General features: G+C 54.1%; 7 protein-coding genes across 7 annotated transcripts; 4 read left to right on the top strand and 3 right to left on the bottom strand.

Moving 5' to 3' along the window:
• Positions 1-1,917: 1,917 nt before the first annotated feature.
• MYCGRDRAFT_111761 (uncharacterized protein) lies at positions 1,918-2,726 on the top strand (the record flags this gene model as incomplete). The annotated part of the gene is made up of 2 exons (XM_003847213.1): positions 1,918-2,133; positions 2,383-2,726. 2 exons carry the CDS (start codon positions 1,918-1,920, stop codon positions 2,674-2,676), a joined length of 510 nt encoding a protein of 169 aa, XP_003847261.1.
• A 3,606-nt stretch (positions 2,727-6,332) lies between these two features.
• Positions 6,333-8,141, bottom strand: MYCGRDRAFT_97768 (uncharacterized protein; the record flags this gene model as incomplete). The annotated part of the gene is made up of 1 exon (XM_003847202.1): positions 6,333-8,141. One exon carries the CDS (start codon positions 8,139-8,141, stop codon positions 6,333-6,335), a length of 1,809 nt encoding a protein of 602 aa, XP_003847250.1.
• A 1,071-nt stretch (positions 8,142-9,212) lies between these two features.
• MYCGRDRAFT_106637 (uncharacterized protein) lies at positions 9,213-9,723 on the bottom strand (the record flags this gene model as incomplete). The annotated part of the gene is made up of 1 exon (XM_003847201.1): positions 9,213-9,723. The coding sequence occupies one exon, from the start codon at positions 9,596-9,598 to the stop codon at positions 9,410-9,412; it is 189 nt and encodes a 62-aa protein (XP_003847249.1).
• A 1,301-nt stretch (positions 9,724-11,024) lies between these two features.
• Positions 11,025-12,523, top strand: MYCGRDRAFT_97767 (uncharacterized protein; the record flags this gene model as incomplete). The annotated part of the gene is made up of 3 exons (XM_003847214.1): positions 11,025-11,113; positions 11,499-11,938; positions 12,288-12,523. 3 exons carry the CDS (start codon positions 11,025-11,027, stop codon positions 12,521-12,523), a joined length of 765 nt encoding a protein of 254 aa, XP_003847262.1.
• Positions 12,524-16,072: 3,549 nt separating this feature from the next.
• Positions 16,073-17,556, bottom strand: MYCGRDRAFT_97766 (uncharacterized protein; the record flags this gene model as incomplete). Its single annotated transcript, XM_003847200.1, has 4 exons — positions 16,073-16,570; positions 16,698-16,703; positions 16,990-17,155; positions 17,510-17,556. The coding sequence occupies 4 exons, from the start codon at positions 17,554-17,556 to the stop codon at positions 16,073-16,075; spliced, it is 717 nt and encodes a 238-aa protein (XP_003847248.1).
• Positions 17,557-19,437: 1,881 nt separating this feature from the next.
• Positions 19,438-20,353, top strand: MYCGRDRAFT_97765 (uncharacterized protein; the record flags this gene model as incomplete). Its single annotated transcript, XM_003847215.1, has 2 exons — positions 19,438-19,680; positions 20,081-20,353. 2 exons carry the CDS (start codon positions 19,438-19,440, stop codon positions 20,351-20,353), a joined length of 516 nt encoding a protein of 171 aa, XP_003847263.1.
• Positions 20,354-22,002: 1,649 nt separating this feature from the next.
• Positions 22,003-25,681, top strand: MYCGRDRAFT_97764 (uncharacterized protein; the record flags this gene model as incomplete). The annotated part of the gene is made up of 2 exons (XM_003847216.1): positions 22,003-22,143; positions 22,193-25,681. The coding sequence occupies 2 exons, from the start codon at positions 22,003-22,005 to the stop codon at positions 25,679-25,681; spliced, it is 3,630 nt and encodes a 1,209-aa protein (XP_003847264.1).
• Positions 25,682-26,627: the final 946 nt, after the last annotated feature.

The raw sequence follows: 26,627 nt of genomic DNA, 5'->3' as shown, positions 1-26,627 counted from the left end.
CGTGGAGCAAGCCGTGGACAGGACAGCGTCACGTCGGAGTCGGAGTTTGGGGAAAGCTCGGGGTAGTATTCATGGCGAGTATAAGGGTCGATACTTGGGTAGAGGAGAGCATAGCGGGCAATCAACTCCGGACGGTCATGGAGGCCGCCTGGGCGCAAGAGAAAGCTTTCTTCCGTTTCGCTGCGTTCCGGAATTCGTCCTCTTCGACATGAGACCAGAAAGTCGTTTTGTCGTGTTGTCGTTTGCAAATGACGTTTTGTTATTTTGTCGTTTTGTCGTTTGCAAATGACGTTTTGTCGTTTTGTCATTTTGTCATTTTGTCATTTTGTCGTTTTGTCATTTTGTCGTTTTGTCGTTTTGTCGTTTTGTCGTTTTGAAACGACATCTTTCGCAAGCGTACTGGTCGCGAAGCTCGAGAGGTCCAGGAAGACAGCCAGCATCTAAAGCGTCGAGCATTTATCAAAGTAGGCACCACCGTGCATTGTGGCTCTCCTAAGGCGGTCTGTTCGTCTGCTGCTGGTGCCTATGTCGTTGCTGAGCGCCCGGGATCTGTGAAGATCCTATGTCGATAGCGGCGCCCCTTGAACGGCATCGGTTGGAGGTCGTGGAACGCCTTGTGATCGCTGCGGGACCTGCATACCTCTCCTGTCGCCCTTGAGCCGTGAAATCTTGCTTGCTGCTCCAAGGCAGTCCCGGTTCCGACAGCCTGCTGCTCGATCGGTACGCGAGAGACACCCACCGCTATGTGACGGTCGTAGAAGTAATAGCCTTGTCGAGCTATCGATGGAATCCAGCTCACTCCGTCGGTAATAGCGCAGCATAAGTCTGCACATTCTCTAGTAGCACTGCGGCGGCCTCCGCATCTTCCCCCTCCAATAATTTTAATTCGGCATCGAATCAGTGACCATCTTCTCAATGATCCCAGCCTTGACCAGCTCCTGACTCGGTGAGCGCTAGGAGATCTAAACATTTGGCCGGCTCTGGTCTTGTTCTTAGCAACGGGATAGAACCTCAATCTGATCTTGGAGGAAGTTGCTCCTGCGACGAGACCAGCGGGTCGGTTGTACAGTCAGACATGCGGAACATTGCCGAAACCATTACTCGACGTGCAAGGGAGAAGTTGAGGCAGTGTAGTCGAGATTGGCATGGCGGACATTCCTGCAAATTGCCCGCCATATTGCGCTGAAGGTATTTTGTCAACCATAATGTCATTCAAACAGTCCTTCGTCTGTGCCAATTTTTGTCAGGAAAGACAATTCCATGCCCTCATCATCTCTGTCTCCATCAACGTCCGCGTCTTCATCAACCTCCTCGTCTCTATCACCCTCCGGGTCTCCATTCTCTCCGACCACAGTAGTGCCACTCAGACTGCCCAAGACGGCCCCTCTTTATGTATGACTTGTCCCACTGCTGCTCGCTTGCAAACTCCGTGCTGTTCCTTCTTCGTGATAAGCGATCATCGTCCAGGGTCGGCGGAAAGACCAAGTCGGAGGCGGGAGTGAAGGGAGATCCATGCCTGGAATCTTGGAATTCGTGCGGAGAAGTCATGTCTCGGTATGAAATGATGTAGTGTTTCGGAGTTCGCAATGCATAGTCCAAGGGGGAGGCGGAATACAAGCTTCGACCATTTATATCAGGCAAGATCGAGACGACACTTCGCGCATTCGACTTGATCCGTGTTTGAATCTAGAGATTTCAGATCACTCGCGCGACTCTGACCACTTCTTGAGACCCCAACTTCACTCCAACCTTTGCTACCTCTCCAACGGTCTCTGGCCTGGCCGAGTATCCTCTTTCCTGGTCATGGACACAACACGCCGCGAGCCTTTTGAAGTCGAAAGCTCTGCATTGCTCTCCTCGGATCGTCCGGATTCCCGTCCCAGCGAATGATGAGCCTGTTTATGTCCGTTGCTCGCCATGTCGGTGTTCTCCATGATGCTTGCTCTTTCCGTGTCCAGCTTCTTCTGGTCGTACGCTCAAGCGCGAGGAGCGGCTTTGAAGCCATGCGTCGGCTGGGCTGCAACGAGTGGAGCTGTCGGACGCGATCGACGGCGGACAAGCAGATGTTTCAGGAGAGAGAAGCGTTCGAGGGAGCTGGGTCCTTGCTTTCCAGGTATTGTACAGTCGTTGTGGGTGCGCAGACATGACGACGCACGAGGGAGATCTGAAGCTGTCTTGTAGACGGCGGAGAAGTGGGTGGAGGGTGCGAGTCGATGTGAAGTGGATGGTCGGTCCACGCATCAATCGAGCGGTAAGATCAGCTGCAATAGCGATGTGTCGTCGAATGTTGTATCTTGGCAGCGGGTGTCGAGTGTGAATATTTGTTGGTGGTTGTCAAGCAAATTGGAAGTTGTCGTCTTGAAGTGTCACCTCAGGGTCCAGGAAGAAAGATCATCCATCATTCCCGTCCCTCGACCGCACGTCGACGAAAACGACATTCCTCAAGTCTCTCTCCTCTCGATCGACATAGCCGCCAACATCGAAGACTCGCCGACCGCACCTCCCAACTCCTCCCTACACCCATACGCCCTCAACAACGCATCCACCATGTCGCACGGCGAAGACCGACATCCATACGGCGCTCAAATGTCACACCGCATTCCGCACGAGACGCAAACGCCCATCTACGCTCAGATTCCTGGCGATGCCAACAGCTTCGCTCGGCCACCATTCTGAAGCGGCGGACCAGGATTTTGCTGACCAGCATACGGCCTGCAGATGGATGGCGGATACGGTCAAGCAGAATTTTGCATCCGAGTCCGCCGACACCACCGTATTGCCTCCCAGCCGCCAATGAATCGAGCAGTCAGAGAAGAGAGACCGTTTTCACGCAATTACAATTATTCGTACAGCGCCGAGGCTGAGAGGATGCAATCAGCCACCCGCAAGGCCTGCCTGGAACGAGAGTTTGGAAGCGAGTTGGGCGTGGGCAGGGGGAAGCTGGAAGCAGACATTGAGAAGGAAAAGAAGAAGGGTTTTGATGCGGTTCCACAACAATTGCTATTGAGAAACGCTTCGTACAATATACCGGGCGCGACATGTGAGCCGCAGCAGGTTTCACTCAACCCAGATCCGCCGCAGCAAGAATGTGCTTGACAGAGAGGGACAGGGTTTCTGCGAGAGTAGAAAAAGCATGGACAGAGGGCAACAAGCCGCGGTGAATGCAATGGAAAATGAGATATGGAGAGGATTGTGATAGAAAGGTGAGAAGCATATCTTCACGTTCTCCGAAGCCGGGGGGCAGTGCCGCGGATGAGTTGGCAGCGGGTCGGAAAGTAAGCAGTGCAGATCTGTTGCCAGGGTTCTACAAGGTGATGTGGGCAGAGGTAGCATTAGCTTTGCGACTGTACCTAGCACAGTGACGAAGAATAACAACGTAAGCTTGAAGCTCCTGATCTTCAGTAATTGCGCGGAGGTGTTCATTGCAAGTACGCGGCACTGGGCGAACGCCGTATCACATCGTCAAAGACAATAGTAGGTGTCTCTTTCCGAGTGCTGGCTTTCGTCCTCATTGTCTCGGCCGAGCTCAGCTAACGCCTTTGCTGATGATCACAAAGAGCTCTCGTGTAGTCTTCACTGCCACTCGAGACGGCGACTCCTTTAGACAGCGTCAATGCTGTACAGGCTTGATCTCGTGCGTCTCCTGCACTGTGGCAACTCGGAATGACATTTTCAAACGACATTTTCAAAACGACGTTCCAAAACGACGTTTCAAACCTGAGTCATTGTACCGCTCCCAGCTCGTCCTCTGTTCCCCCTTCCCTCGCACCAGCGAAGATCCGCTTCCTTCCCTCCGCCCTTCCCTTCCTCGCGGGACTCTCCGTCCAAACTCCCAGCTTGGCTCTCAGTCTTCCGACACTGCACGCCGTTGCACGAGTAGGAGGTATCGATTCAAACACACTTGTTGGCCGGCGGATCGTAGGATTTCGATGTCGGTGCTGCGGTGATTGCGGGTGCGGATGAAGAGAGAGCTTCGTGTTTGGTCCAGGTTTGGAGTTGGAGGGCCGGACGGGAATGGTACTGTCGATCGAGTCGGCTGCGGAGTCTGTTTCGAGGAGGATGGTGGATGTGCCGCGTGTTGGTGTTACTTGGGAGATGTGTCGGGTGGGGCGTACGGCTTGGCCACATTCGCTGTCGTTGCTGTCGTTATTGTAGTCTCGGGAGGAAGCTTGTATTGTAGGTAGCCACGGCAGCGATCAAATGCTTTTTGGTGGAGCGACAACGGCTCCGTAGGTTGGATCTTGATAGCAGCTGAAAACCTCTTTACAGAATTCGTTTCGAGCCTCGCAGTAGTAAGGTAAACTGTCGGCGTGCAGAAGACTACGCCAGACGGTCATGAGCTGTGCAGTCGAGGTGCAAGTCGATATGCTCCAAAAAGAGCTGCTGGATGTCGGTAGTCGCTCGTAGACGAGTCCTTTTATTTGACCTTGTGCTTTGCAAGGTCGGTTCTTGAGGTTGTCTCGAGTGCGTTCGTGCACGACGTTAAGGCTCGGAACGGAAGCTTTCGGTAACCTCGCTAATGTGGAATACATGTATGCCTACAGTTGCTGCGCAGGTAGCCAGCAGCATCACTGACAGTGATCATGCCTCTGTGTGTTCGCGGTCGGACGAGGACGGAATTCCAGTGTGGTCGAGCGGTCGTAGAAGAGACTTTTTAAAACGACGTTTCAAAATGACATTTCAAAACGACATTTCAAACAACATTTTCACTTAGCACCTCCTTTCACGGGATTATCCACTCCACCGACTGCCACATCTCAACCGTGAACCAGTCCGTTACCTCCAGCCTTAATCTTAAGCATCGTGGCCAGCATCTCATTCTCGAACTAATCCTGCGCCTCCAACTCCTTGATCTTCGACATCATGGCCGACAGCGCAGGCAGGCCTCACCGGCACCCTCAGACAACGAGCCAGCACATCACTTACTCCCACGCCTTCCGTTCCGCACCGAAAATGCAGTTCACCGGAGTCCGTGCGTGTCCCTCTTATCAAGCTAATACCGGTCGGAACCTCTGCCCAGCCGTTCGTAGGCATGATTAGCGGTGCGGCTTCCGTACTGCGGTTAAGGAGGTCGATGAGTCGAGGAGTCCGCTGAAAGACGCCCGGACGATAAATTGGACAAGCTTGCTCCTGCACACGAGCTTGACTTTGTACATGTCCTGCTGCTTACAGATTTGCTATGCCATCCATTATCGAGCGTTCTCCCTCATCCTTCGCCCCTGACTTGTCGATCCGACGACGCTACTCCTGGTTCATAATGTTGAAAGTATATGAAGATATAACTTGAAGTCCTCCTGCGGCTGCTGGGCGAGCTACTCTTAGTATTGCTGTTGGGTCATGGGTTCGCACTTGATCGCGCCCGGCTCGGTTGAAGGACAGCTTTGCGAAGGATACTGCTGGTTCGTGGTGCTGAGTTCGGAGGGATAGGTCTGGGAAGTGATGTTATTAAAGAGCGAGTAATGGCTAGAGAGCTTGTGGTCAAGCCGATAAGTCTATGAATAAGTAGAATCGTGTCAGTGCGGCTCCCACAGAGATGAAGGGTGAAGTCGAACGTAAAGCGTTGCTCGCGAGCAGGCAGACCTGAAGGCTCCCGAGCATGAGTGCCGCAGTCGAATCAGAACAGGTGGATATCGAGGTGGTAGTTGTGGTGGTGTCGTTTTGATGGAATGTCGTTTTGAAACGACGTTTTCAAAATGTCGTTCCAAAACGACGTTTTCGGGATCGGTAATTACCGACTGTCGTGGAGGGTTGTGGTTAAGCTGATGAGGCTGCTAACCAGTAAAAACATGTCCGTACGGCACCTGTAGGCATGAAGGGTAAAGTCGAATGTGAAGTGTTGCTCATAAGGAGATATCTTCGTGGAGGCTTCCAAGCATAATCGCCAAAGATGAAGGAGTGGAGGTGGAGGCCGATGCATACAATACGAACGAGGAAAGTCCTGCAGTAATGTCGGTAATGTTGGTGGTGTCCAGGAAAAGCGAGGTTGCCAGAGCTGCAAGAGGATCTGCGCTGTAGAATGTTGTGCAGAGCGACAACGCAAAGCGAGACGCCTGACTCCATCGAGATTGGCAGGATTCCTCGGGAATGACGGAATGATGTCCTACAGCATGGCATTCATCGGCAGTGGAGGACTGAGAGGAAGAAATTGGCATGACGCCGCAACTGAGTATCATGAACATCCCATGTGACCACCATCGGTATGCCACGCTATTGAATAGTAGTTTCCGGACCGAACAGCAGTGATGTCCTGGCAGACTTGCTGGCAATCTTCCCATGCCTCATCTCTGCGATTGCCAGCCATACCGTTGTGACCGTCCCATTCCCTGCCTTCGCTATCCATCCAGCCATGCCTGGGCTTCAGCAATCTCCTTCATGAGCGACTGATTGTCCACTCTCATCGCCGTCAACATGCCCTCGAATCCTTGACACAATCTCTCGACGATCTCAACCCTAGTTGCCGCTTCACTGGCTAGGAGTTTGACGACCGGCTCCGCACGCATTCCAAGGGTTGATTGCAGCGAGATTGCAGCGTTGAATCCATCTCGGATATGCTGCACCGCCTTCGTGACTGCAAAGACACTGCCTTCTGTCTTTGCAAAGTCACTGCATGCCGCTGTTCCATTGTTGATGAAAGTTTCCGTCGCATTCTTGCAAGCATTGATCCCGAGACCGTCCATGTCCGGCTTTCGGAGTTTGTCGAGCTCATCTGGCTTGACGGCGTCACCGCGCAGAGGAAGGTCCCAGAGAATTCGGGATACAATAATGCGGGCGGTGGGACAGTCAACGGGTCTTTCATGTGGTACATCTGCCATGTTGAATATCGCTCGCAGAAGCAGAGATTGAGTCGCAGCCAGGTCCGGGTCGGGTATTGGTGGTGGAAATATGAAGGTGCTGAGTTTATGATTTCCCTTCCACTCTTTGCACCAATCTTGTACTGCCTGCTTGACATGGTTTGTGACCGTACCCTCCTGGGAGAGGCACTGGATTGACAAGAGCGATTCCCGCTCAGAGATCGTGCGGATCAAGGCCAAGCTCCATTGGTCTTTGTCGTCATTGGGTAGGCGGACTGGTAAGAGCACGTTCGAGACGCCTTGAGGGTGACGCTGTTCATTGATGAACATCAACCGACCATCCTGGACCGTGCCCGTGGGATGCGTGAACCAAGAAAGTGGCTTCAGCTTGCCGATGATGGCGTCAAGAATGGGCGGGGTGAAGTCTTGATTGTTAGCCAGAGCTTGTTGAGCGGCGCGCGCATCTTCATCTGTCAGTGGTATTTCCATGGCGTGAACGTGGAGGCGGATGGAGTCGGCGGTTTTGAATATCTCGTAAATCTCTGCAGCGGGGTCGCGATTGTTCTGGCGGTCGGTGATGAAGGTGTGGAATTGCTCCAGTGAGGTTTCGTCCGGGTCGGGGTCGTCCTGCGTGGCGGCCGACGATGTCGTCGCTCCTGCACGATGCTGATATTGCCAGAGGATATCGCCTTGCGCACTATCGAATCCGATGTTGTCGTCGTAGGAGCCGTAGTCGTCGTGTCGATACGAAGTTGCAGATGAAAGGTGGTGAAGTGAAGCGGGAGACGACAAGTCCCGTCTGGCTTCGCCGGACCCTCGACCGGTTTCGACGCTCGCGCTGTCACTCCGGTCGTCGCCTTCATCCAAGCTGTCCGATATACTGTCCAGATCATCTTCCTCCGCCGGCTCAGTTCCCTTGCTCTTCAATATCACGAGAGCACCGCTAGCATCTGCAGGTGTGTACAGCCTCTTTCGCGCCGATGATTTGTCACCTCTCCGCTCTTGCGCAGCCTCCTCGATGGCAGCCCGAACCTCCTCGAAATCCTTACCAATCTCCACAGCATTCTGTACCTTGAGCAGTTCCGTGAGAAACCTCTCGCTCTTGTACATGTCTTTGAAGTATCCATACAACATGGTGATGTCGAGTTGCCATTTTCCCAGTTCCAGATTCCGCCGCTTCGTTGATGTGACGTCCGTATTCGTTTGGTCGCCGTCCTCGAGTGCCTTGCGTACTCTGGCAACGTTCTTTTGGATCCATGTTTGGTCATCGTTGTCGAAGCGCCAGGAGAACTGATGGAGGAGCGCGGCAGCCTTGTCAGGTGCTGATTTTCGCTGGCGTTGTCTGACCATGACCGCTCGATCTCGTGGGCGAATGTGAGGCGGGAGATTCGAGGCGCGATCGACGTGGCAGGTGAGGAAAGACTCGATGGACGATAAAGGTGGACGGAAGATGGAGGTTCTGGCGAGATGATGTCTGGCATCAGCTTGCGCTCCTTCCAGTCACGCAGGCAAGCTTCTTACCTTCTCTGAACTCGTACCGAGTACTCAAACAAGTACGACAACAAGCCGCGACATTAGATAGAATGGCCATTGACCACCTCACTGACTATCGACCTCACGTACTTAATGCATCACTGCAACGTCTGCATCGCTCGTCCGTCTGCATCTGTTAGACTAGCACAAGAGTCCGCGCATGTTCATGCCGTCTCAACATCATATTGACGGTCCCGCGGACTGCTTGTCGCTCTCAATCGACTGTGATCCCTTCGAAGGTGGTCAGCATGTTGATGGCTTGAGCCGCAGCGCACTGCATTAGCCCGTTTTCAAACGTCATTTTGAAATGTCATTCCGAAATGACATTCCGAAATGTCATTCCAATACCATGATGTCATTCGACTTAGGCGGATCTTTGCGAGACCGTCTTGTCTTTCCGTTCTGGAGGTCCTTGGACTCGAGGACGGAGTGCTGATGTTGCAGCCACGCATTATTAGACGTTGATGGACATGCTTGGGGAAGCTGTCTGTATTGATGAGACTACTGCTCAGACAGTTGGATGCCTAGCTGTGTGTCTACTTACCGTGTGGTGCGCCTGTACGACCTTGCCTCAGAATCCTCGCCCTCAGTTCATGTTGTGCGGACTCCTCCGACCGCGACTTGCGTAATGAAACCAGGCCACCCGAGCAGGTCACCGCCGCAGACCCGTCACCACCGCAGACCTGTCACCACTGCAGACCGGACACCCTGTGCCTTGTGATGATCAGCATGCTCAACAGAGCGACCACTGTCTCCTTCACTTGCTTATTCCCCTCGATCGATGCGCCGGCGTGCCCAGTGTTTTCATTCCCTCGAGATGTCTTGAAGCTGAACTCCTTGGGCGGGATGTTGCTCGCACCGTTCGTCGGCATGGCTGGATGCCCCACCGCCAATGTGTTCCCCCGCGCCTTGTCTCTTCTTTGGTCCGCTCGTATGTGGTCTCATACCCTCCCCGGATTGTCCAGCTTCATCTTCGCCGCCATCTTTCAGTGTGTGCACCTGCTCGGAAAGCGCAGCAACGTCACGCTTGGTAGCGTTCGACTCGATGGCCTGATAGCGTGGGTCGATTCTAGCGAACTCTGCCTTCAGCCTCTACAGGCGGTCGAGAAGGTTCGGGTACTGCGGCGGAGGCGGGACGAGGATAATGGTCGGCGCAGTGAGTCGCTCGCTCGTGGAGCTGACCGGCTGATAATCGCGTGTCTGCGGTCGAGGGCGGTTGAGCTACATTTCTGCCTCAACGCTGCTTCTCTCAAAAGTAGGCGGGAGATGTGCATCAAGGAGGTCGCAGGGCACGGCTTTGGTGGTTAACGTCGGCATCAGCATTCGCAATCGTCGGAGGTTTCGCAGCTGACGTAGCGGCTTCCATGGTCTTCAGGTGGAGAGCGGTGGCGGTAGGAGGGCAGAGTTAGGAGAGGTGAAGGCGGAGGAGACTATCGGCCTTTTCTTTCCGATCGTCGGCTGCAAGTCTGACTCGGCAGACTTTCTCCTCGGCAAACCTTCTTCGCATCCGTGTGGTCTGACCTTGATGACCCTTCACCTTCTTCCAAGACAAGTTTTCCAGCAACATCCGCGGTCATGATCTAAGCACGAGATCGCAAGAGATTCCCGACAGAACGATCATCCTCCGGACTGCTACAGTGATCCTCCGCTACCGGTTCAGCCTTAATCAGCTCCTCAGCTGCACCGCCCTCGAAACGACCGCCGCGTGGTCGACCGACGGCCTGAAACCCACAGACGATCGCCAATGCCGCTTCCTCCTCTACGTCATGCACGCCCGTGACGGCCATGAATTCCGTGGCCACCACCAGGAAAGCCTTCGTCACGATGAGCGCGGCGTTGGTGGAGGATGACTGAAGCCATGCCATCCCACCGACTTCTCCCAACCCGCTTCTTTGGGCACATCATCTTAACCGCGAGCACGGCTTTCTTCTAAAACGCATTCGAAAGCTTGGAGCCGAGATCGCGAGAGGTCATTCACGCAACAAGGCCATCGTGACCTTCCAAGGACGACCTGGCTACGCTTGCTGAGCAAGTGCGCACGTTGAAAGACGGCGGGAAGAATGAAGCCGAGCAATTCCGACAAGAAGTCATGTCTCAGCTCGCGACTGTCAGCAAAGAGATGGAGGATGTCGCCAAGAAGATCACCACTATCGAAGACAAGGAACAGCGGAACAAGGAGAACTGGGAGCGCGCGAGTGACACTCAGAAATCTCTCCTTAAGCGCATTGAGGATGTCGAGCGCAACCTTCAGGAGTACGCGCGTGCGCTGGAAACGCCGGGCAAAGAGACGGACGCTGGAAGACTTGCTAGACGTGGTGGTGGGCAGCGGCTCTGTGAAGGGAGAAGCTGCAGCGTCCATCGCGATACACCGTTATTGCTTTGCGGTAGTTCCTAGTGCGAGAGGCTCGGATCCATCTCATGTATGCTGCATGCACGTAGCATAGCAGGATAGTCGAAAGGATGGAGATTGTGGATACACACGAATGCGACTTGATTCCCATTCCGGACTTCGCTCGTCATATGTGCTTACAATGAGGTGCACCTCCTTTTGCCGGCTCGATGCTTCTCGAATTCAAATTCTCTCGACGTCTTCGCATCCGAACCTCCGTAGGGAAAGCTGGTTTGCTCCCGTCAGCGAGTGGAGCACAAAAAGGATCGCTTCGTGTTGAGAGGAGCTTGGAAGGCGCTTAGAAGGAGAACATGGAAGACCGCTGGGCAGGTGCGCGTGCTGTGAGACGCCGTACAAGCTCGAGCGCGCGTGGAACTGAGTACGTTGCTGGACGCAAAGAGTAAGCTTGCACAAGCAGTGCCCGGGCGCTGGATGAAGTCGCCCAAGTCATCGCGCAGCTCTGGAGTCGAATCGGACCTAAGGCGAGCAGGTTCAAAGCCTGAACGAGGACAGTCGACTGACTTTTATTTTTATTACCTGTCGCCAACTCGCCATCTCTTGGTGGTGTCGCTTAATGCCTCCTACGAGGAGAGCTTTGGTCTGAACGAAAGCCGTGAAGACTGCAACATCGATCGATGGCCACAGCTTCTGAATTTGGAATGAGCGATATTTGTAAGTGTGCTCGTTCTCTCTCTTCCTTTAAGGCTTCTCCGATCTCTCCAATCCGGAACGTTCAGCGTCGTTGCGATTTCCATCACCACTGGCTTGATAAACTATCTTCACAGCCATCTCTCCGCCCGACGGACGTTCCCTCCGACTGGTCAATTTGGAGTTGATGGGCGCCTTCGCACCGGCTCAGTCCACTTCTGTACCATCATCACCTCCAAGGAAGCCGGCGTGACTGTCCGAAACGGCTACCAAAACTTTGCCAACCTTGGCGACAAGTGTCCGTGTTGGCGTCAGCAAGATTGGGTCGTGCGTGCACATCTGTCGCGACTTTCAGCATCTGGATCAAGCAGTGGCGCATGCTCTCGTGAATTTGGCGGAGCCTCCAAAATGTGGGTGGAACGCGACGCGGTGATTCCTGGTCACCAATACCATACCATGCCATGTCTCGGGCTCGATGCATACTCGGCGATGCATGCTCGGCGTGGGTTCTACGAGACAGACGCATGGGAGACTTCGTGCCTGACAGTGCTCAAAGGAGCAGGGCTACATCATCCAGGTATGTTCTGCAGCATCGAACGCCGCCTGAATGCATTACTAACACATCATAGGACGGGTCCAGCGAGGCATGGAACCAGATACAAGACAAGGACAACTCTCTCATTCACAAGGGCTACCGCGACGACACTGACGGCATCGCCGAGTGGAGCAAGTTCGTAGCGGCTGGACCAACTGACACACGCCTTGCCACGGTTTCTTGGCATTCAGCGTGAGCACTCAATCGAGAGACGAGTCCTGGGCCCGCGACATGAATCATTATCCATCGGAGGACTTGCCGTCTCATCAACGATGATCGCCGCACCAACGATCTCCGAACTGGAACCGCTATTTTGACAGCGCACACACAGAGAGATGGGCTTCGGACCATTTCCAGTTCCCGAGGCAATATCCGCAGACCAAGCCGGTACTCGAAGAGCAGAGCGAGGAAGTTGTATTAAGGAGATGTACGAGGCTGAAGGAAGCTACCTCCGGCACTTGGGACGCGCGAGCCAACAGAAAGCGGAGGAAGAAGAAAGCAACAATTCGCAAGCGCTGCGGCAGCCAGCCAGTTGAGGACACATCGAGAATGGCTGAGAAGATGTGACTTTAAGCGAGCCGTCAGACCGGGAGAATGAGACGGTCCTTTCTTCGATGCCACGGTCGAGGAGCTTGATCTGGTCAGAGTCCGCTTGCATAGGGACTCTAAGGCGTGGGAAAGGATCGCCGTCAGCGTCGAAGTATTGCACCCGGCCGACGGACGAGGTCGTCGATCACGTTTCCGTTTCTTCTGTCCTCTATTGACTCTGCGCTTTGCTCATCTTCTCTCTCTAAAGACTTTTCCCGATCTTTGAATAATTTCCTCTCCACTATACGCACATCTACTTCGCACACCGACCTCCATCAAGCATTATTACCACCTCCCTCCACGTTCCATGCACTTGCATCTGCCCTCACAAGCAGTCTGCATCCCTTCCCTTCAGACTGCATCCGCAAACATCAAACTAATCAACCCAGCACACCTCACCGCCTTGCAACATGTCCCACGCCGCCTGTCAGGCCGGCTGCGCCAACGGCGACAGTTAAGAGCTGAAGAAGGCCAGTGACAAGCAAGTTGCGCGTGCACGACTCCTTCGGTGTATCGCGGTTCGATGTATCGCGGTGTGGTCGAGACGTCGTTTTCAAACGACATTTTGAAAACGTCGTTTTAGAACGACATTCCATCAACGACACTACATCTATACTTATCTTCCTTCCCGACCACGTTATGAAAGCCGCAGCGTCGTACGTTGATACACCGGTCCCATGCCATGCAAGCGAAGAGACTCCGCGACAGTCTCGAAGGTCGGCATCCAGTCGCGGCCCGCGATGCTTTCGGAGGAGAAGTCAGACTTAAGGAGAAGTCTAGGACATCTCAGACTTATCAGCAGGACAAGCACAGGAACGGCAGCAGCGTACAGCGCCCATCATTGAAGCATTCTGGACTTGGAACATTGAATACCAGGGAAGAAACCACGTTCCTCGGTTACCCTCTGCTTGTCCTGAGAGGCAGGTCAGGACAGTTCAACAGGATGTCTTCACATGTAGTGGCAGAGGATACATGCTACCACGAAGAAGAGCAAGATAACATCATGATACTGCCATTGACGACGCTGACGATGATACGTTGGAAGCGGCCCAAGACTTCGAAAATCGCGGGCTGCCATCCCGAAGCACATATCAGGAATTCCCTCGCATGGTCTTTGCGGAGGCGTCCGGGAACCGACGTTCACAGCCAGCGAGTGGAGCAAGGTCAAGGAATTACAATCAGAAAGCTCACCACGCAGGAGGAAACCGATCTCGAGACAGACTCCAGCTTTGCCTCTCAGTGCGAAAGACTGCATACAATGGAACGACTATAGCAACGCAGGATGGCCACGCTCTGGTACATGGAAGGCCATTGTTCTCGATGCGGATCTTTACTCTCGTGGATGCTTGCAACGAGAAGCACTTCAATCTCAGCAACGCACTTGCAGCTGAAGCTGCTGGTTTCTAATGGCGATACCGCATATCATAAGCCATCCCAACGGTACGGCGCTCACTGTGAACGTTCTGTGGGGCAGGCATCGATCATGTGTAAACTTCACAGACTCTCTGATGTCCCTCACGATTGGATTTGCTCTGCCGGCTTCACACAATAGCACACGCATCACGAGCAAATCCGTCGGCGGATGAGGATTCCATTGACACCGCTCCCTCCCATGGACAGCCGAATCTACCTACGTCCTGGAAACGACTTCATTGCTGGCCGGAGGGATCAAATGCATTGCAAGAGAATCATCGACAGCACAGTCGACTGCATCATCTGCCGTGTGCATCGTGTTCTGTGTCCATACGTCGGTCCTTGCCCACCACACGCATTCATCTTCGTGACGGACTGGCATTTCACACCTCCCGCACCGACGGTACCTTCGTAGCTGACCTTCGACACAGGTCACACAGCTCGTTGTACCTTACTGCCCACCTCCGACTCATCCACCTCGGACTCCTCCACGCAAGGCTCGCCCGCCTCGCCGAAGTCCACCGACTTGCCGGCCATATCCACCTCGCCGGAGTACTGTGCCGTCTACCGCCGACTCTTGTCCTGCTTTGGGCTCTCCTACGGCTGCCTTCGCTTTCATTCCTGTTGACTCATCTCCTGCAGTTCGAACCTTGTCACCCGGTACGGTTTCCAACTCGAACACCTGACTCCGGCAGGTAGGTATAAGCCGGTGATGCCCACAAACCACCCGACAGAAAAGTAACAGCGAACATACTCACGCCTCGGTAGCCGCCACCACCGTTCATCGTCTTCTTCTACGACCGGGTGAGCATTCGCCCATTTTCGGAGGGTATCGAGAAGAAATAGATCGTCTTCCAACTACTCTCCGCCGTACGAGACTGCCATGCCTAAGCCGCATGCTACGGCGACGTCGAGTCGTGGAATAGTGTACCTGACAAATGTCGCACCGCAATTCAAACCGGTCTACCTACCTGAAAAGGGCGGACTTCTCCTTCTACTACGATGCTTTTACACGGATAGCACTGTGCCTGACGCGCCGCAACGTCTCCTTGCTGCGAGTGAGGAATCAAGGGAAGGGAATGTGGTGCAGTAGTTATATGGACATTCTCAGTCTTGGTTTGGTCAAGTTGTGGCGCTTGTTCGTCAGCTGCTGATTCGATGTTCCGTCGCCTTCTACAAGTCGCAGTGTACCACATGAAGAATCAGCTCATGACTAGTCGAAGACCGTCGTGACATTGTCCAACACCGGCACCACCAGCGAGCGTGAATATGAAACAAAGAAGACAAGAAGATGGAAGGAGATAAGGTTGTCCCTCCAGCAGGACTTGACCGCAGGAGCACGAACTCTGCAGCATAACCTCGATAGGTCCCCGTGAGCCAGGAGAGCTTGTAACCTGCTGTATTTCCTGGGCCGCCTCCACTATGAGGGAAAGCATCATCGTCGACCTGAACCTTCACGCTCGACTCACGCATCAACCCGAATGACTTCTTCACAACACCGCATATTCTTACTTCGCCATGGCCAATACGTCTGGATTACCCTGCCTCCTTCTCAGTGCGCTCCTTCCGTCCTTGCTTGCGCGGGTAATTTTAAGCACACTCGTAGGATTTCGTAGGCCGGCTTCGCGACGTTTGGCGGAGCAACGACATCTAGAAGTCAGTACATGGAGGAAGCGTTCGATTGATACGAAGAAGCACGACGACTGTCTAGAGGATCACGAGTATAAGCTAGACGACGTTGGAGTGCGGCTCATGTGAGATGAACTCAGCACAATCAATGTGTTGAAGCAATACTGGCATACTCGACCAAATTCCAGGTCATATATCGAAGATCCCAATGTGCACCACGTTTCATCCAGACCTTAAAGCGTCTTCGTCAAACAAGTACCTATCCTTCCATGTTGCCAAACACCCGTATGCTAACCTATTCTACTGGCTCATCCTCCACCTTATTTTGCCCTCACCATCGCTCTACTTAACTACAGCATCCTTAACCAACTACCCCCCTCTCCTCCAGCTCCTCTCTCACTATAACACTATCTTTAACTCCGCAGCCTGCAAACCAGCAAAAGCTCTAATGAACCCCTCAGAACAGCAACACACTCCGTGAGTCTCTTAATCCGTCTTGCGTCCATAACATGGCTTAATCGTGGACAGTCCCTCCGATCCGTCTTCTGCGCTTTTCGGTCCAGATCCACCAAATTCTCTCTCTTGAGATAGTGCTTGGTTAGAGTATGACGTTCCGCGTGGGGGGATGTGGATGAGGGTGGGATTCTGATGCTGATTAAGGAACGATCCCTCAAGGCCGGGAATTGCGTCCAGAGAGCTGTCATCGCGCGCTGCACATTCGTCATCGCATCCTCCAATTCGACCTGCGGACGTGCGTTGTGGGAGTAGTTGACCGCGTCGCCGGAAAAACCGAAGTTCTTTCAAAGTGCCGAGGAGGTGGGTAGAGGAGAACATCCAAGGCGACCGGATTTGAGGGAAGTAAGTGAAAGAGTTGTCCAGGATCAAGACTTCTTGGTAGACTCGGTTTCGCAGCTCCGGGCTGAGATCCATGAATGGGAAACCTGGGATCTCGTCTGCTGTCACCAAGGCTGCGAGGTAGTCATTCTGGGACGACGATGCCACGTCGCGAGCAATCTCGACCAATTCTAGGACGGAGATGAGTGAAATCCAGGGACAGAGGTCTTACAGCTAACGGCGTTAGTGCAGCGGTCGTAGGATTTACCGATCTTACGAGGAGCTATTTTGTAGATATGTAGGATTAGGAAAAGGTAGTATAGGTGCAAGTATTACTTAGTAGTAGTCGGTGTTTGCTGTAGTGTCGAATCCGGTGTTAGCAATAGAGAATAATCGCAATAAAGCCAGTGAACGATGGCAACGCAGCCGGGTTATGTCGTAAGAGGGTCTGATAGAGGTGAAAAGGGCAAAGTCAACGAGATCAGTGGTAGAGATGTATTCAACTCTGCATCTTCGGGTGCTTGCATGCTTTCCAGGACTCAATCAGATACCGTGCATTCACGACGTACCCTGATTTCACCTTCGACTTCAGTTTCGTCCTCTACGCCGCTGTACTTGCTTCCGATGAATACGTCAAACGAGCAGCTAAGCTTCAAGAGCTGGTACTGCCTCCGGTTGAGATCGCTGCTGGCTCGATGTTGGGGTTGGAAGTCATGGAACGTCGGGGTGCGGAGCCTTGAAGGCACACATCTTGTGATACGAAATGCACCCAAGCCGGTGCGCTAGAGCTTGTGTTGAGGAACGAGGCAGGACTTTCTGCTGGCGTCGATTCTTATGGGTGGAGTGAAACTTCGAGCAGCGATCGTCCGACGACCACGATTCCGCCTCTGCGCGACATGAATAATGTCATTTCTCCATGCGATGTGAACAATGTCATTCCTCCATGCGATGTCAAACATGTCATTCCTCCATGCGACATTAACAATGTCATTCTGCAACTTGTCCAAGGTAGTCTGCGCAAGATGCGGTCAGCCAGATGCTACGCCCAACATGTAACGCCCACACATGCACATCGCTTTGTCAACCTACCTTGCCAGCTCCTTCTCGCCCGACAGCGGAGCGATGGAGTCAGTCATTCACATTTCAATCCGGTCCTGCTTGCGTGGTGGAAGTTGGCGGCCGTTCAAACGTGCGCGGCATGTAGTGTAGGTTCTCCTTGTTGCTTTCAGTAGCTCTTGAGGGCTGTCGAAGTTCTCTTTATCGTCATCGTTGGCTCGTTGCCACTTCTTCAGATTGTAGCTCGTCGCCGTCACCGTCCTCCTTCCGTTTACTCTTCCTTGTCATTGCATTCTTGCCACTGCTCCAACTCCCATCACTCTCACACTCCCTTCGCAGTTCCTTGCAATGTATCACACCTACTCTCTCCGATCCGACGACGCTGCCGTAATGGCGGTCTTGCTGCCCGGCCTGGTCCGTCGCGGAGCACTGTCAATTACCTTCGTCAAACAATGTCCAATCCTTCTCCTTTCCATGATGATCCAAGATGGCATCTTGAGGGGTGATCGGTTTCTTCGCTTTGTGACTTCGTCTTCGGCAGGTGGAGGAGTGCTCCATGTTCTTCGAGGTGGTATGGAATTAGGCGTTTGACGTTCTCGTTTTCCAGTCTCTTGCAAGTGAAGTACTTCCTGGCTAGTGTTCGACATCATCGGGTCGAACATCCTCCTCGCCGGGAAGTCAAGCACCAGATAGTCTCCGAATTGGCGTCTAAATCTTTCTTTCATCGTCGATGCTGCCGGCTGAGGAGGAGAAGGGCTCGAGGTCGGAGGCGGCATACAAATCGATGTCGGCGTCTGCTTTTGAGCCTGCGTCAATGTGTGCACATCAGTAGCGACATGAGAATCCTCGTCTTACCTGCAACCAAGACCAAGCACATATTGTCGATACCATGTCTCAGGTCTGAGGTAGTACGAGTTGGACGGCGAGAGGAAGTCTTCACCAAGGTCGTCCAGCCATTGCGCGAGAGCACCATCCGAAGCAGCCCTCGTTGTGTCAAGGCGAGGCTGTCCATCCCTCCGAAGCCACCGCATGGAGTCTTGTCCAGATTTCATCGCGCACCGATAGCAAGATTATCTTAGCTATAAGGCGTTGCACCATCTGAGGACGCGCGTTGTCCGCCATGTGTCGAGACCAGGTAAAGTCGGATCGTCGTCCTGGGAAGAGGTCGGTCAAGGTGGTGTGGTTTGGTAGCCGCGAGGGAGGCATGAGCTGGCGAACCAAGAAGACACATGGCCCAGGCGAGAACTGATACGGTCGTAAAGAGGGAGCAAATCCGCGATGATGTCATGCACGGAACCAGCCCCGCCCGGCTGCGATCTTTCCGACAGCAAGAGCCGAGATGACATTCTGCTCTCGATGCATCTCTCGTCACTGTCCCGACTGCACCACTGATCTCGAACCGTTTAACCCGGCCACTCGTATTCAGCGACCCGGCCAATCCCGTCAAGCTTCCCAGACTTGTCAGCAACGGCGAGCCTGAGTCTTGAAATACTCTACCACTTCTACAACAAGCGCTCGTAATTCGTGTTGGGCCAAGAGACGGACAAGGTCGCAGTGTGAACTGGGCAACGAGCTGAAGGCGCAGAATGTGGAGCTGGCGGAGCAGATCGAGGAGCTGGCTAGAGAGCCGAGAAGCCACTGGACACTTGCTGCTACACCCAGTAGAGCAAAAAGATGGACGTCGCTCAGCCTGACAAGGTTTGCTGGCTAAGATGAAGGGTCAGGTGAAGGCGGGTCAGAGTGACTCGACTCGGCGGCGGAGGAGAGCTTGAAGAGGTCGGCAACAAGCTGAAGGCACAGAATGTAAAGCTGGCCGAGCAGACATCGAGCCGGGCAAGAAGCGGGCCGAAGAGCTTGCACATGTTGCTGCTGCTGTTGCCGACGATTTGTCGCTGCCCGAGCCTCCAGCGGAGCAGACTTCTACAATAGTGGAAGGGAACGATACGAAGAAGGTACCAGACATGGCGAAGATCGAGAGTGGACCCGCTCCAAATGCTTTAAGAGCAACAAGAATCCAAGCTCCTGTCAACTTCAACTTACACGCCTACTGTTCCGCGAGCTCGTCGAGTCTCCGTAGTCGAGACGCAGTCGACATGGAGCGACCACTCAGATCAATCGCCGGCGACGGCGGCAATGACAAGGTCGTGCTGCGGGTGGGACAATTCCAGCAGCGCGGCGTCGAAAACAAGCTTGTGTCGTCCATTGTACAACTCGGGTCGGACTTTTACAATCTATCGAACGCCCAGACAGCAAGCGCCGGTCGAGGCGACCACGGATACCGCAGCAGTTATTGAGGTGATCGCCAAAACAATTCATAAAGCTGCAATCCAGCCGAACATCCGATCTAGATTTTGCCGACACTTTTGATGGAATGTCGGTTTGAAACGACGTTTTTCAAATGCGGCACTCAGGACCATCTACCCTTCCGCGCGGCCGACGTTATCTTCGATCCATGCAAGTCCCTCAGCCCTTCGTCCGTCTTCGAAACGTTGTGGACTTGACTAAGGCCCACGACGACAGCGATGGAGAGCGCTCCGGCCCAGGTGCTACGATTCCGACCCAAACGCGGCGATTCGATCGAATGCGGAGACTTTCGACTCACAGTATCCATCCGTACATGTATGTCGATGCGAACCAAGCGAGCGAACATGTCAATCCACTTCGGCGACACGTCAGAAGGTGGAGAAGCAGGAGACGGGCACGAACAACCTCGCTGATGAGATCGCGGCGTTGAGCGTCAGGCAGACGAGAGAGAAGCCTGGCGAGGATAAGGAGGAGGAGGAGGAGGAGGAGGAGGAGGAGGAGGAGGAGGAGGACGGCACTGTCGATGGCATGATCGTCAAGCTACTGCCTCGCCTGGGGAAAAGAGAGATCTGACCAGGATGACGAGGCGGAGGATGACGGGAAAGAAGAGGAGGATGGCACTGTCGATGGCATGACCGTCAAGCTTGTGCCTCATCAGGTGTAGAGCGGCCTGACCAAGGTGACGAGCTAGGAAGGAGGAGGAAGAGGAGGAGGAGGAGGAGGAGGATGGCACTGTCGATGGCATGATCGCCAAGCTACTACCTCATGAGGTGGAGAGAGGGCTGACGAGGAGGAGGAGGAGGATGAGAAGGAAGAACAAGGGGAGGACGACACTGTCGATGGCGTGGCCGTCAAGCTACAACCTCATCAGGTGGAGAGTGGCCTGACCAGGATGACGAGGAGGAGGAGGAGGATGGCACTGTGGATGGCATGGCCGTCAAGCTACTACCTCGTCAGCTAAGCTGAGGGAAACTCAGTCCATTCTGCGAGACAGCAAGTCCTATTCAGTCTCCATGTTGCTAACCTCCAAGGAAGTATTCGATTATCGAGGTACCATTGATCGGCTCAACATGCAGCGACATCAGGGGTTTGGTATTGACAATGTGCACGCTGACTGGACATACTCTTACAGGATCTACAGGAACATTACGCACTCGTTCTGGATTCCAGACCTTCGATCACAAGACACAAGCCGCACCTGACCACAAGCCATACTTTTAGGCAGTGCACAGCCTGAGCTTCGACATTATCGACAGCTTCGAAATCGATGACTCCAGCTCCCCTCTTCCTTGGACCAACAAGTCCAAAGTATACTTCCGCAAAGCCGATCGCTCCGACGACTCGAAAGCCAACCCCCAATCTCTTTGCAATCTGCGGCAAGCTCGACAAGATCAACTCTTACCCCGCCAAAACCTGCGACCCGGAAGCAGATACTCCCATCCACGAGACCGCTGCTCCTCTCTTCGCTCTCTTCGAAACTGATCCGCAGATGCCGAAGTCTATACAGAACCCTGTAGATGATAAAGCGATTGAAGAAGTCCGGAAACTGAGAGTCACCGACGTCTATTACAAGGTCGATCGATCCAAGGCGGACTCCAGCGCCGACTTCTCCAAAGCAGACCGCTTCGCTCTTGACGCTTGCAGAACGTTATGGTCTTGTCTGCCAGGAGCTTGCAACAGCCTATGAGATTGTAGAAGTCTGTTGGTAAGCTCTGCTTGAGGCTGCTGAAATGGAGTGAAAGAGTCGTGGGAGAGAATGTAGGAGGAGGGTGTCACAGTGTCACAGAGGATGTAGGAAAAAGGCGTTGGGGACATTGCAATGGAGAGGGTTGGCATGCAGGGGAGTCCTTTGATCAGCGCAGTGGGTCGATGAGGATATGCACTCGCGCTGTGAATGAAAGCCGCCCATGCCATATGCAGGAGGAGAAGGCACTGGAGAGGTGTGGAAGCAGAAGCGTAAAGTAGCGCGGTCAGATAGCGATATGCAGAGAAGAATGAGCAAAGTTGTTGGAGTGCAGAGTGATCTTCCCTAACCACCAGTCCATATTTCGTTCCCACTTCCTCGTCCTCCCGTCCTTCTCCAGTTGTACGTACGTGTATGCTGCACGTGGTCAGGCGGCGCGGTCCCGCTGGCTGAACCATTTGCCGGCCCCCAGCCCTTGACGTCGTGCGACCACCAGAGACTCATTCGCCACCATGGCTCTCAGTTCGCATCCACCGACATGACTTACTTCCAAGACGGTATGTCGTGTCGAGCTCAGAACGACGTCGTCGCCATCCTCGGAGGTCTCCAAGTCGTATCTGTCGTCAATCGAGCAAAGACCATGCTGTCCGAGTCCAACCGGAGTCTACCCGAGACTTTGGTCTGTGCCGCCAGAAGGTTTCACGCTTACCTCCTACCCTAGCCTCCAGCCACTTCCCCGCCCTTTCTCACTTCAATTCTCCTCCCGGCCACTTTCAGGCTGGATTACGAATAGCACCTTCGCCGTCCATACCCACCATTGGTACCTCACGCCTTCCACCGCTGGTCTGCGACTGACACAATCTCTATTGCAAGCGTTCAATCCATCGACTATGGCGGACGACCGCTCGATGCTGCCGTCCAACCAGCTGGACCCTCAGCTATTTGTGCCACCTGCAGCGACCACTGGCTCCACGAACACATCGCTAGAATCACAGGCGCACGCATGGCAAAGGACAACGATTCTGAGACTTGCGGGACAATTTCATACCAAGGCCCGCGCTTGCAAAAACGAGACACAGCTCCTCAAGCTATATCGCGAATCCCGCGATGTGATTCTTGCCCTAGAGGGCACGCTTTCGGATGTTGCGGCGACATTCTGGGATATCTTTGGCAGCAAGGTGCCGCTCAACGACAAGGCCGACGAACAGTGGCAGCGATTTGAAACGTTGGCTAAGAGCAACGAGAAAAAGAGAGACAGCAAAGACGTTCCCGCTCAAAGAGTCATGCACGAAGCTGGTGTCATTGCGATCTGGGGTCCGGAGATCTTCAACCACTACGGCTGGCAAGGCTGGCCACTGGTAACGATCCGCAAATTACATCAGTTTGCGAGGATTGTCAAAGACTGGCACGAAGCAGTCCGAGTCTTTAATGCGATGCTGGTACACCGGGAGGAGTCGAGAGCAAACGGCAACAACCAAGCCCTCAAAATTGGGGAGCATCACTCGGCATCCAAAATCAAGGAACAGGAATCACCCATCGACCCATCGGACATCAAAGAGGCATTGCAATGGGCGAAGACAAACTCCGAATCGGCCGAGGCGAAGCAGCAAATCATTGCACGGGCGAGCAACGTCAACGGAACACCGATAGAAGATTGTGATCTGAAAGTGGACAAGTACGGCCTGTTGACGCCGGACCGAGGGAGAAAGCGACCTCCGCGCCGCGATTTGATTGTCAACAAGGCCGTGCCTGCGACTCCCACTCCACTGCCACTGGCATCGAGAGCGAATGCTGTGTTCAAAAAGCAAAACAATGCCGTGCCTGCGACTCCGAGTTCGCTGCCACTAGCATCGAGAGCGAATGCTGCGTCCAAAAAGCAACAGGTACGACGCGGTCATGCGAGAGGAAAGGCTTCCAAATTGGCGGAAGAGAAAGAGCGTGGTGCGGTGGATGAAGAGGTAGAAGAAGAGGAAGAGGTCGATTCGGATGATAAAGATGCAGATGGAGAACCGGATGACGATACGAATGTTTTTGGCAACGATCACACTGCGGCTTCTACGGGGACCGAAAAGCCCATGGACACCTCTACATCAGCGCCCGATCAGCATGGTGAGGATCTCGTGGGAGAAGCAGACGAGGACGAGCCGATGGAAGATTCGACAGCTGCGACGGAGCAGAACAACACCGTGGGAGTAGCAGATGAGAACGTGGCCATGGAGGATTCGACAGCTCCGCCTGAGCAGGAACCGGACGACCAGGCCAGGAACAATCCTGGCAGTCTCGGTATCGCCGGGCGTTCGAAAAGCGGCGGCAGCAATACTGGTGAAGACGATGGTTTGTCGATCACGGGGACCGAGGGGGACGCTGCAGAAATCCTTGTAACCCTGGGGAGAGCCGCCGCCGACGATCAGGTAATGAGGGATGCTGCTGACGGAGACAGCCATGAGATCGAGGGGCGGCGCAGCGGCGAGGAGCGAGACAGTGGGACACCCAAACCAGATGTCCAAGTGCAAGTGCAAGTTGACCGGGTCGGATCTACGAGCTCCGGGCATGACGCCGATCGGGATGGTGGCGACCCGAGGTCGAAAGGCGCGCAAAGCAGTGACGAGAGAATGGCCGATGCTGAAGAAATCAACGACAATGAACAACCTGGCCACGCTCCAAGCACAGCTGACTCTGGCAACGTGGGTCTTGCGGCTGCGCGCAGTTCAACAACCCACACAAACGCAGAACCGTCTCAAGAGATGTCTGGTTCTGATGGGACAACAGATGCACAGGGAGAAAGTGCCTTACCAAGTCGAGGTCAACATCCCGACATCCCAACACCATCGCCAGCAGACATCGATCACATCAACTCGCAACTGAGTAGCGAACAGCAGAGCTCTGCCGGTGCACATGCGCCACCAGGCGCTGACAGCGCTGCTCATGCCGGTATTGCGACAACCAATTCGCTTGAGGTACGGCGGACCCGGATGGCTGCTAGTCGTGCCGTTAATCAAGTCCTCAGCGTGGGCCACGGCGATGGTCAACGTGCAGGTAGCGACATAGCACAGAATTCCGGGGCAAGGCTCAATGGCCAAACAGACTTGGGCTCCAAGCTTCGTCTTCTGATGGAAGCGGACGACTCTCCCTCTGACGTGAGTCAGCTCGTCGACAAGTTGCGCCAGCTTGACGGCTTGGGGCATGTTCGTCCGGCCCAGATACACAATGCATCTGAAGACAAGCCGAAAGCACGCAAGGAGTCGGCAGATGTCTGGCAAACTGCCTGGCTACCCTCCGAGCAATTTTTTGTCCGGGACTTCCTCACGAAACCGATGATCATCAAGCAAAGCTTTCAAGACAGCGCTCTCTACAATCAAAAGAAACTGCTTACGTTGATCACTGAGAGACACCCGAAGCAGACTATCGACGTCCGTCGCAGCGCTACAGGCGTCCCGACCTCTATGACACTTCTCGACTACGCTCAAGCCATGAATTCCTCCAACACTCCACCCGCAGGCGTTGCTCTCAAAGTCGAAAGCATCATCCGAGCTGACGAACCTCTGCTTACTCGACTACCACGTTTCCGCCTGCTGCAAACCCTGGTCGGACGAGCCAAATGCTCTGCGGAAGGGACCTCCTTGCAAGGTCTCACCAACCTTCTTGACTCTCTGAATTTCACCTTGTACAGCCATGCCGGCGTCTTCACCTCCTCGCCCATCGACTCCCTCTTCGGCACCTGGGTCCGCTGCCTCTCCGGCTCCGCAATGTGGATTCTCTCCCCACCATTAAACAAAACCAGCTGGCAGCAATATCTCGCCGGCGAAGCCTCGTGGCCACGCAACGCAGAAGCACGCATCCTCCTCCTTGAGAAAGACGATGTCCTCGTCATTCCTGCCGGTATGCGCATCGCCCGCGCCGTGTTCGTGCCGGAAGCATGTGTCATGGAAGGAGGGAGTTTCTGGGACGAGTGCAGTATTCCCGAAGTGATTGATGGACTGATCTGGACGAAGGAGCATGGAGAGCACAGGAAGCATGCTGTGTTTGCGCAGCTACCGAGGCTGGTGGATGAACTTGAGGCGTGGGTTGAGGAGGGACATTCGGATTTTGGGAAGACTGGGAAGGGACTGGCGGAGTACCGGAAGAGGGTGAGGAATGGTATTAGTGCTTTGAGGAGGGTGTTGGTGGAGGAAGAAGAGAAGGAGAGGAGGGAACGGGAAGGAAGTTTGACGCTTTGATGTGGAGTGGAGAGCAATGGTGCGGATGGTCTGTTGTACGAAAAGTATGAGACGAAAGCGCGGCAACATGGTAATGAACGGGAAGGACAAGGAATACAACGGGTGTGAGATGGGTTGCAACAGCGCCCAGCCTCTAATGATACGCATCTCCTGGCCTGATCCTACCATGTAATGCTCCCTCGTTGTGTTTGTGGCTATCCTCGGCTCCAGTCGCGGCCTGGCGTAACATGCTTCCCGACTCGTGGGATATCGCAGCAATTCTGCATCGGACAACGAGACGCCACAACGCCTGGCACCTCAAGTCATCCACCTTTCATCTCTGCGAGTCCTTAATTACCTCAACTTCACTCGACTCTGTTTGACTGCATATTCGCTCACCTTGTCCGGGACGTTGAGGATTGCACAATTAGCACCAACTGGCCAGGCTGGCTTCTCCGCTTTCCCTCGCGTGGAACACGGCAATACGATCATGTCCCGGAACGAGAGAGTCCGGGCTTCATCTTTCATTCTGTCACCGACAGCCGAATTGCAGCTTCGCAAGGCGAAGGCTCGCTGGCTCATGGAAACGGAGCCCCATCCAGCCGCTTTTTACACTCATCCAGCACCCGTATTCATGCGCAGCATCGTAAGCATTTCGGAACTGGCGAGCTAGCGGCGAGGAATGCATTGGCTTTATCGACCATCGACATCCCGCCGAGCCCAGCAGGTCCGATGCGAGAGAGTGAGCAGATCGACGACCCGATGCAGCAGTGCGGCCGCCTGTGCGGTGGGCTGAACTGGACAGGCATCGTCAGCAGCTGGGTAAGATTATGCAAACGGAAGAGGTATGCCCGTCTCGGCTGAACGGCAACCCTGTGTTCAAAGCTATGTACAACGTTCGATCTGGACCTGCGATCTACGGCGACCATTAGTGGACAAGCGAGCGAGACCATCAACGAATGCGGCC

Source organism: Zymoseptoria tritici, chromosome 16, assembly GCF_000219625.1.
Source record: "Zymoseptoria tritici IPO323 chromosome 16, whole genome shotgun sequence".
NCBI classification, from domain to species: domain Eukaryota; kingdom Fungi; phylum Ascomycota; class Dothideomycetes; order Mycosphaerellales; family Mycosphaerellaceae; genus Zymoseptoria; species Zymoseptoria tritici.
Note: the sequence above shows the minus strand (reverse complement) of the source record. Positions and strands in the feature narration are given on the sequence as shown.